The 11,018-nt window shown below is 43.4% G+C and overlaps 1 protein-coding gene across 2 annotated transcripts in view; it reads left to right on the top strand.

Annotated features, from left to right (window-relative positions):
• Positions 1–11,018, top strand: part of lpp (LIM domain containing preferred translocation partner in lipoma) — a 150,789-nt gene that overhangs the window by 104,275 nt on the left and 35,496 nt on the right. For both annotated transcript variants that reach the window (XM_058072881.1, XM_058072880.1), the window contains exon 7: positions 5,411–5,507. In XM_058072881.1, the coding sequence (XP_057928864.1) occupies positions 5,411–5,507 (97 nt within the window). The remainder of the gene's footprint in view (positions 1–5,410; positions 5,508–11,018) is intronic.

Below are 11,018 nucleotides of genomic sequence, written 5' to 3'. Positions count from 1 at the left end.
CATAAACGAGGGGTTACTATAGTTCATGAACAGTACTGGCTAATTCAGATCCCATGCCAGCAACTGGAAATTTGCAGAAATTCATTCATTCATTTTCTACCGCTTTTCCTCACGAGAGTCGCGGGTCGGGGTGCTGGAGCCTATCGCAGCTCTCTGCGGGCGAGAGGCGGGGTACACCCTGGACTGGTGGCCAGCCAATCACAGGGCACATATAGACAAACAACCATTCACACTCACATTCATACCTATGGACAATTTGGAGTGGCCAATTAACCTAGCATGTTTTTGGAATGTGGGAGGAAACCGGAGTACCAGGAGAAAACCCACGCATGCACGGGGAGAACATGCAAACTCCCCACAGAGATGGCCGAGGGTGGAATTGAACCCTGGCTTCCTAGCTGTGAGGTCTGCGCGCTAACCACTCATCTACTGTGCAGCCCATTTGCAGAAATTGACATAGTGATTTTTTTTTTTTACACAATCACAAACCACACAACAATGTAAAAAATATGTATATTTTAGTTCTACTGCGTCACATTGGGAGCTGTTTTCTGTTTCTAATGTTGTGGTTTCCTTGTTTAGCTACACAATAATTATCACGATCATGACACCAACTACAATGACAGACGTGTTTAGAATGAGTTTAGAAGAGTGGTCCAAACAAGAGCGACAGGGCCTCAGGTTTGTTTCTTGTCGGCGGGACACGGCACTGTCACAGGCATCAGGTGAGGGGACGCAGCGAGTCCGCCGCCCCCTCACCCTTCCCCGGCTCCTATCCACTCATCACCTAATCGCTCATGACACGGTGCAGGGCGCTACGGTGCACGGCGCACACGGCAGATGTGGCAGTCGGTCACCGATCGACTCCCAAAGTCAGATATCTGTGTCTGGATGCATCAGGACACACGCAACGGTTTTTACTCCGAGACCGGGTGCCCCAAGTCTTAATACATGTATTGTACTGGAACGACAACATTTACGATGCAATTATGAAACAACAATGACATAGCACGAGTCGTAAGTTTTTTTTGTTTATCGGCCACGGGGGCCCCAATGAATTTCTTGCTTTGAGCCCCCAAGGACCAAGAACCCTTGCCCCACCACTGGACATCTGCTATCTGCATGTCCGAATACGCAAAATGTGTTGTTTACCACTGGTCCTCGTTTTCATGTTACATTTCTTCTTACGCCATTTCCTGGTGCGTCTTTTTGTGGATATGTTTTGTGTCACAGTTTCATGGTACGACCTTTTTGTGTTGCAGCATTTTTGTTGCGACGTTGCATGCGGTGATATTTCGTGTTGCACTGTTTAGCTTTTACAGCGTTTTGTGTTACGCCCTTTTTTGTTATATTTTGTGTGGTTACATTTCATGTTGTACATTTTGTGTTGCATTTCATTTTGCGAAATTATGCCGTTTTAGGAGTTTTGAGTTCTTTTGAGAACTTCAGAGTTCTGACATTTTGTTACGTTTTAGTGTTACGTTTACAGTTGAGACATTCCATGTTATGCTATGGTTCGATGTTCCATTCAATGTGTCATGTCACAATGTTTTATGGTTACCTTTTGTAGTTATGGCGTTTTGTGTTCTATGTTGTGACGTTTCATGCTGCGAAATTCTGTTACAATTTTTTGTGGTTAAAGCGTTTTGTGTGATGGTATTCCGTGTTACGCCGTTTTTGTGGTTGTGTTACATGTTGCGACATTTTGTGTTATGTCGTTTTGTGGTTACAATGTTTTCTGGTTATGGCGAGTTGTGTTGTTGGTGTTCTGTGTTGTGACGTTTCATGTTGCAAAAGTCTGTGTTATGTGGTTTTGTGGCAAAATTTTGTTTTAAAGCGTTTTGTTTCAGGTATGAATGTGAGTGTGAATGGTTGTTTGTCTATATGTACCTTGTGATTGGCTGGCTACCAGTCCAGGGTGTACCCCACCTCTCGCCCGAAGACAGCTGGGGTAGGCTCCAGCAACCCCCACGACCCTCGTGAGGATAAGCGGTAGAAAATGAATGAATGAATGAATGGATGAATGGGAGTATACCTCATTCAATATGGCTACCAATGTTGAAGGGTGTACCTCAGACAGATCGGATGTGTTACTTCTGCTTTCGAGTGTCCTGTGTTGTAACGATGTCCATCGACATCCATGTTGTGTGAGCTTGGTCCTTTTGTGCTCACAGCGGGGAACATCCGACGGAACTTCAATGAAAGTCAGCCTGAGAGTCCCGGGGGTTGAAGGCCAACAAAAGATTGAAATGGGACCAATGTCGCTAAAAGTCGACATCCGCGTTGTACAGCTCGATGGTTCCTATTGTCGCTCAACGGGAAGTGCGGCGCCATCACAAAGACGAGTGGGGGGGGGAGCAATTTCGCTTTTATTCAAGTGGAAAATAGTCTTTGGCGCTGTCACAAAAGAGTCCCCAAACAAGGCGCTTTAAACTCTTGCCAGTGCGTCGCTGCGGGCTGTCAAAAGAGCGGATCAGGTAGAAATGAAGCTTAAAGTCAAAAGTCTGTTTCTGGTAATCGCAGCATTTGCCTTCCCGCTCCTGTGTGCTTTTGATGTGGAGCTGACATTAACAGTGGCAGATCTCGCCTCTTTCAAGCCTAATTGGAGGAAACATTCACTAAAAGGCTCCTATGTGGCGTGCGAGGCCTTAATTCACCTGCATTGAATACGGCTTTGTTTTATTTAAAAGATTCATTCAACAAGAGCTGACAATTAGGGGGCTGGGGGGAGGTGTATTTAACAACAGTTGCATCTGCCTTTGTTTATCCCCAAAAGATGCGACTTGCACAACGTTAAAGCGCTGTAATGCACTCTGTAAAACTTGTGTAAAAAAGCTAGACAGATCCTGGCACTAATGTGTTTGCGTTATATATAAGTCACAGCTTAGCATGGTGTAAAAAAAACTAAGTTTGTTTCGCCGTTCCTCTGCAGCCTGGTGAGTGAGACAGAGAGAGCGGCAATTCGCTACCGATGAACCGCTCGGGCTCTAACTGAGACACACCTCTTTCATCAAGTCATCCATCAGAGCTTTGGCTACATGCATACATATTTTTAATGATGTGTAACTATAATGTGTGTGTAGGACCACCAAATGTGATCCAAGTTACGTCTTTTCCAGACTTCGGAAAGGAAAAACCTCCTTCCTTATGATACCGCCTCTGGCACATCCCGAGCTAAACGATATTTGAATTCTAACAATTGTTACATCACTGGTATCCAAGTGCTACTTATAGTTTGTAATATTTTCTGTAAAGTTGAAACGGCCACTTCATTAGAACCCCTCCATTCAGGTCTACCATGCATATAACCTGTAAGGATACAATGTGGGGCCAAAGGTAAGCAACAGGCAAACCCATTCAAAATGTTTGCAACACAAAACACCATAACCACAATCCATAGTAACCACAAAATGGCGTAACATAAATTGTCGGAACACGAAATGTAACCACACAAACAACCGGCAGGGTCATTCAGAATTTTTGGAACATGGTAAGGAGACCAAACTCACCTCTGAGATGACAAGTGTCTTGCTGAGGTACTTGTTAATACTGCAATATCGTAAAATGAAGTCCAGTAATCCCTGGTTTATGACTTCCAGACCTGACCATGATGAGTGAATTTCTGCCAAATAGGATTCCTTACTTATACACAGAATATTTTCATATTCAGAGTATAGAAAACCTGTTCACGACCATTGTGAGGATAAAAATTAATGAAAGAACCTTCTAAATACATTTTTTAACATTAGAGCCCTCGACATGTAATAGCACCCCTATGGTCAGCTTTACATTCCTATTACCCAATATAGTAGATATAATAAGAGAAGATAAGACACATAAGACATATTATCACATACTACAGTATTAATTGGCCCTGTACCCTAGAAACCGCCCATGAATGATACGGGAAAAGGCCGAAATGATACTGTGTCAAAGCCCAGGGCAGTGATACTGATAAAATATAGAGTTTAACCATGTCCAGTATCAGCCCCCGTAGCTGTCCACTCAGAGCGCGCTGCTCTGGTATCGTGCTCGTGAAACAACCAATCAGAGAACAGCGCACGAGCGTGAACACACAGCGTTTGTTTTGCTGCCGTCTGTGCTCTGTCAACATGTCAACAAAATATAATACATGTAATAAACTGAAAAATTTCTGGAAACAAAATGGTCTTTTGATTAAATAGTACGTGATAATAAGCTCATGATTAAATAGTATGTGATAATAAGATCATCTCACCTTCGGTCTCGGGCTGATACTGACACTTGGGGGCATGATACCTGGCCTGATACCAGGCCTGATACCAGACAAACCATGTGATAACCTATAAATATAGACTCACATGTTGGCATTAGGACAGTTCCTTGTTTTTTTTTTTTATCGTATCTTTTATAATCGTATTTAAAGTTGGTGAAAAATGGCGGCAGGTCTGCTAAGATGAAGAATTCGTATTTCGGGGACATAAGAGCTGGAGTCCAACGTCTCTGACTGATTAAATGACACAATCGCTAACAACTCTTTTGGAATACCAAAAGACGTCTCGGTCAATCTGCATTGACTAATCCGATCTTAGATAAATTAGTCGGGTCTCCTGCGTTCAATCAGCTCCCAAATGTGGCAATTAGGAACACCTCAAAGGTCAGGCGGATCCGGGCCCGTGTTGCCATATTGAAAATCAAAGTGGGCATAAAGATCCGGCCCTGGCGAAGGTCAGCGCGTAGAGAGTAAAAGAATCAAGTTCAGGACTCCACAGGGGTCTGCAAAGGACACAAACACCTGTGAGGGGGGCCGCCGGCTCGTCTGGATTGGTTGGCGATTGGTAACGGGAGAAGTGAAGGAGATGTCATCTTCACAGAGTTGTCATCCCCTCTGGAGCGATTAGCAGCGTAAAGAGAAAGCTTCCATTTTGTTCTGTTGTGCCTCATATTATTCTTCTCTTTTTCCCAACGCAAGGATTAGTCAGGGTCGTCCTTTCTTCTGCCGTTCATGTAGAGCACACGGGGACATGGACGACCTTCTGGGGAGTGCACCGGGGGAGGGGGGCCTGATCCAGGGTCAGATATCTCAGCGGGAAGGCCATGCACTGCATGTAAATCACGCTGAATGTGTGCTGCTTCGACCTTCATCCACCATTCATTAAAGCCCTGCTTGTTGTGTGCGTGCGTGCGTGCGTGTGTGTGTGTGTGTGTGTGTGTGTGTGTGTGTGTGTGTGTGTGAGAGCCTTTGAAAGCTGCGAGCGTCTAGTTAAGCAATGTGTTCTCGCATATGCTCTCTTGCTCTCAAACATCACCACAAATAGACCACAGGTGACGTTCATCAGCGAGGTGGAAACACATGCGAGGACTCTTCTTCACGACCTCACTTGGCCTGAATCACAACTCCCTTTCCTTTTTTTTTTTTTCTGGCCCTCAGAGCGCCGCCCCAGTGGCCCACCCCGAGGATGAGCTGGAGCGCCTGACCAAAAAGATGCTCTTTGACATGGACAACCCTCCGTCAGAGGAATACTTTGGTAAGGCGCCGGCAAAGAGGCTTTAATGAGCACAAGCATGGTTAAATGTTAAATGTTGTTTAAAGGCTAAAAGAGAGCATGACTCACCGGTTAATTATATAATGTATAATGTACAGCCAAGCAAAAAAAAAAAAAATCGAACTGGCTTCGCTACACATCTTAAAACGTGCCTCTACTACATCTCTGTCAGATACAGATGTGGGGAGGTTTAAGTTTCATCATTTGTTTTGTCTTCAGCAAACACGCTAGCGTAGCATGATGTTAAAATGTAATGTTAGCACTTTAGCTCACATTGTGATGCTAGCTCTGCGCCAGGCAGTGGTGTGGAGATGTATTATTATGGGCTTGCTCAGTAATGCAAGCCCCATAGACAGCTGCTAAGCAGCAGTCTATGGGGCTTGCATTACTGAGCAATTAGCCCATGCTAATTGCTAGCATGTTAGCATTTAAGCTAATTTACTCATGTCTAAAGGCAAATACACACATGGCATGATGTGGGGAGGTTAAAGGACAACCTTGGCACTTTCTAAACTTGAGGCTCTCTTGCTAGGTGCTAGCATGGTAGCCGTTAGCATGTTAGCATTTAAGCTAATTTACTCATGTCTACAGGCAAATACACACATGGCATGATGTAGGGATGTTATAGGACGACCTTGGCACTTTCTAAACTTGAGGCTCTCTTGCTAGGTGCTAGCATGGTAGCCGTTAGCATGTTAGCATTTAAGCTAATTTACTCATGTCTACAGGCAAATACACACATGGCATGATGTAGGGATGTTATAGGACGACCTTGGCACTTTCTAAACTTGAGGCTCTCTTGCTAGGTGCTAGCATGATGACTGTTAGCGTGCTAGCATTTTAGCTAATTTACTCATGTCTAAAGGCAAATACACTCATGGCATGATGTGGGGACACTATGGGCCTGCCCCAAACTTTTCGGGACCTGAGGCTGTCTTGCTAGGTGCTAGCATGGTAGCCGTTAGCATGTTAGCATTTAAGCTAATTTACTAATGTCTAAAGGCAAATAGACACATGACATGATGTGGGGACACTATGGGACTGCATCAACCTTTTCAGTACTTGAGGTTGTCTTGCTAGGTGCTAGCACAGTAGCCTTTGGCACACCGGGCCCGAGGTTCACAACACAGGTGGCAAGCCCATCAAAATTTCTGCGGGAATTTTCTAGTTATTATTATCATCATTGCCTTGAGGACGTGTATTTAACTGCTGCTTGGGGGTATTCAGCTGTTTGTTGCTTTAATTGGTTCACATGAGATGCGGGTCAAAAGGATCTGGCCGGCTTAAGCAAAGCGGCGCCCTCTGAAACCTCACCGGCCTCGTTTTTCATGCTCAACGTGGCCACGGCTGTTTGGCGTGCATCCCGCATGTGTGCTCATACGTCTGCCAGTATGATGTGATGGCGGGTGAAACGAGGACGTGACCGTTGACTAACGCGTGGCGTGTGAGCTGAGAGCTAAAGCGCTGGCGCTTGTTTGCGACAGCAAGTTCGAGTGGGAGGAGCTGGGAAGTTGTAAAGTTTGTAACCTGGGATTAAGCTGTGTAGTGTCAGAGGTGGCACAATAGTGGACTGGACGTGTGTTAGCCGTGATGCTGGAATTTAAACCGTTTTAAAGTGCTTTTAGTAAGCGCTACTGGGAACACGGCCTTTTGCGTGTGCGTAGCTTTAATGCTAATGAGCATGTTTGTCTGCAACAGAGTGTGTCACCAACAAGCACATGGTCTGTTTTAAATTATTCCACCCATGGCCCGCCTTTGGACACGCCCATTCCGCTGTGACTGGTCCCACTCAGCTTGTACAGCTCACAGTTTGGGCATGCCCATATAAGGAAGCCCGGGTCACTGTGATGCCACAGAAGGATCTGAAACCAACAACAATTTTTTTTTAATTTGCTGTAATTCGGGATGTCCGATATTGACCTTTTTTTTTGATATGCTGATATTGTCCAACTTTTCAACTTTCCTATACCGAATCAGCCAACACTGACATATGTAACATGACATATGTCCTATGGAGGAATGAACACATGTGTTGTATGCAGTATTTTTTAATTATCTCAATTATTATTTCATGATGGGGGAGGCTGCACGGCGGTCGAGTGGTTAGCGGGCAGACCTCACAGCTTGGAGACCAGGGTTCAATTCCACCCTCGGCCATCTCTGTGTGGAGTTTGCATGTTCTCCCCGTGCATGCGTGGGTTTTCTCCGGGTACTCCGGTTTCCTCCCACATTCCAAAAACATGCTAGGTTAATTGGTGACTCCAAATTGTCCATAGGTATGAATGTGAGTGTGAATGGTTGTTTGTCTATATGTGCCCTGTGATTGGCTGGCCACCAGTCCAGGGTGTACCCCGCCTCTCGCCTGAAGACAGCTGGGATAGGCTCCAGCATCCCCCGCGACCCTCGTGAGGAAAAGCGGTAGAAAATGAATGAGTGAATGAATGATGGGGGGGAAAAAAGTCTTGATACCAATATCAACCAGTGTCATATTTCTATGCTGATTTGTATGCTGATTTTTATGCTGATACTGGTAACTGATAATTATCGGAAATATCACAGAAAAAATAATATTTTTTTTTGGTGTAACATTGTTAAAATATATATATATACATATATAAATATGCATGTATATATATATAGTTATAATTTTAGGTTACGGAAAAAGTCGTAATTACGATTAAAAAGTCCACAGCAAAAAAGCTGAAACAGTTATCAAAAACAACATAAACAAATATCAGCAAAAATGGGAAAGAAACAACTGTAATTGTACAAGAATAAAGTCAAAATATTGAGAAAAAATACCGTAATTTTAGAAGCAGAGTTGAAATATTAAAGCATTTTTTTAAGTCAGAATATTGTGAAAAACAAACAAAACAAATTTAAGTTGTGATTTTGGGGAAAAATAGGTTGAGAGGTAATTCGTAATTACGATGGATTACTATATATATGATCTGCTTTCAATTTTCTTTTTTCTTTTTTTTTTTCTGTGATGCGTCCTCAGAGATGCGGACGCCCTGATTGGCCGTTACGCTACGTCAAGTAATTGAGCGGCTCTGATAGAGCGCTGCCTGTGACATCACAGAGCGCCGGCGTGTAACGCTAATTCAATTCAACGAAGCCCCCGTGGACCAGTGGGACGGGTCTTGGCTTCATCAAAGACGTTAGCGATAGCACAGGAACTTTGCGAGGGAAGACGGCAGTTCGGTCCACTGGCGGCAGATCACAGCCGCACTTTGATTAATCTTGTTAATTACTCGCCTTAGGGGCTCCTCAACCCCCTCCCAAAAAAAAAAAAAAAAAGTGAGGAGTCTTATGAGTCGTTACGTTCTTTGTAAAGTCTTACACTCTGGGACTGGGGAAACATGGCGGACTTTAGTCAAGCTTATCATTCCAGCACAGCACGGTCATTTTCTACCGCTTATCCTCAAAAGGCTGGAGCCTATCCCAGCTGTCTTCTGGCAAGAGGCGGGGTACACCCTGGACTGGTGGCCAGCCAATCACAGGGCACATATAGACAAACAACCATTCACACTCACATTCATACCTATGGACAATTTGAAGTGGCCAATTAACCTAGCATGTTTTTGGAATGTGGGAGGAAACCGGAGTACCCGGAGCCACCGTGACTTAAAGTACCAAAAATGAAGAGTATAATTATATGCAACAATTTTAACGATATTTGACCTGGCCGGCCTTGTGTATATTCATATGGCTAGTATTTATGGTTTAAAGGCTTTGCTACACATCATAAAATGGAGGGATGCCAACTACCCGTCAGTCAGCTACAGATATGTGTGTGCTCTAAGCTTCATTGCTTTGCTTTTCCTTAGCGATTAGGCTAAAATTTTGACTTTATGTTGTAAAATTACAATTGTTATTTTCCCATTTTTGCTATTTTTCCCACAACTGCTTCAACTTTCCCCTGGTTTATTAGTAGGATTCCTTATTTATAAATTGAGTATTTTGGAAGTTACAGGCATACAATACCTTTTTACAACATTCTGAATACGCTTTTTAACATTAATAGAGCCCTCTTGGCTTGATTAACACCCCTATAGTCACTTTTACTCTCTAATAAGAGAAAAAAAAACATCAGACATAAATAAGACACATGTTACTGTGTGTTGCTGTAAAGGTTTTCCGATGTTCGGCAGGAAGTGACGGCGGGGGTTCAGAGTTGAGATTTAGTTTTTCTGTGGGTGTCAGCCACAACAGTGTTTGGGTTCAAACCTGCAATAAAAGCCTGTTGTTTTGGCGGACATGCCTGGTGCTTGTGTGTCTGAAGCAGTAGTGAGAGATTACTGTGTATGTGTTTGTATATACTATATGTAAATAATTATAAATAATTATATATATATATATATATATATGTATATGCAATTAGATATATATATATATAGCAATATTAGATATAATATTAAATTCATTATAAATAAATAAAATAAGACACACAAAATAAATGAATAATAATATACATATAAAATAATACCTTTAATAAAATTATTACAAAATTATTATAAAATGTACATATAAATAATGAAATTATGAATACATAATAACAATAACATAACAATAATTTGAAAAAGAATGGGAGCAGAAGATTTGAAGCCGCAGATTAGATGGCAGCCATCTCCACCAGCCTTTTCTCCAAATGTCATCATCCGTCATCTTTAATCCACTTAGGTTGTGCGTAGGTGTGTGCGTATGTACGTGCGCCTTGCAAATCTAATAAGACACGGCGACAAAGTCGTGTGCGCGGCGGCAACGTAACAATATGTTGTCGCGGCGACGTGGCTGTCAAGCAAAAGCAGGACATCAAGTTGAATAATTGAAAAGGAAGACAGGCTGCCTGCATTATTTACAATTAGTGATGAGGTCGTCTTTTTTTTTTTTGTTTGTTTCATTTTGTTTAATGGCGAAATGACAAGTGGAGCTCTTCCTTCATGTTCTCCCGCTTACTGTATGGATGGATGCAATTTTAATATCCAATCAATATTTATGCAAAGTGGCTTTCCGGAGAGATTTCTAGTGTGATTTGATTTCAAAATTAGAGTTATTCATACCAGCGCCTTTTGTTTCACGTTGAGGAAAGTGTGGCGGTGGCGGGAAGGGGGGGAGTAGGGGGTGGTTGCCATTTCCGCTCCTTAATGTCAGCTGGAGGAGCCGTCATAATTCATGAGACACCTCACATGAAATGTTGATGAGGAATCTTGGAAGACTTTTCTCCCCGTCGCCACCGTGCCGGCCAGAGCGAGATGATCAGCTGAGGTAATTGGGTCAGGCGGAGAGAGAAGTTTTTTGAGCTGCTTCATTGAACGTGTTAATACCCCCACCCCCAAATGCCCACCCCGCCCCGCTTTAGACAGCTTTGTGCATTGTCTGCTACAGCTCATTTGCGTATTACTGAGGTCGCCCTCAGCAGCCTCTCAGGAGTTTGCTTTTAGATGTTCCTGCACATGTCAGAACCAGGAGCTGATGCTCCCTGTGCCCCCA

Source organism: Doryrhamphus excisus, chromosome 5, assembly GCF_030265055.1.
Source record: "Doryrhamphus excisus isolate RoL2022-K1 chromosome 5, RoL_Dexc_1.0, whole genome shotgun sequence".
NCBI lineage: Eukaryota > Metazoa > Chordata > Actinopteri > Syngnathiformes > Syngnathidae > Doryrhamphus > Doryrhamphus excisus.
The sequence above is the reverse complement of the archived record's forward strand: the minus strand, read 5'-3'. Positions and strand labels throughout refer to the sequence as shown.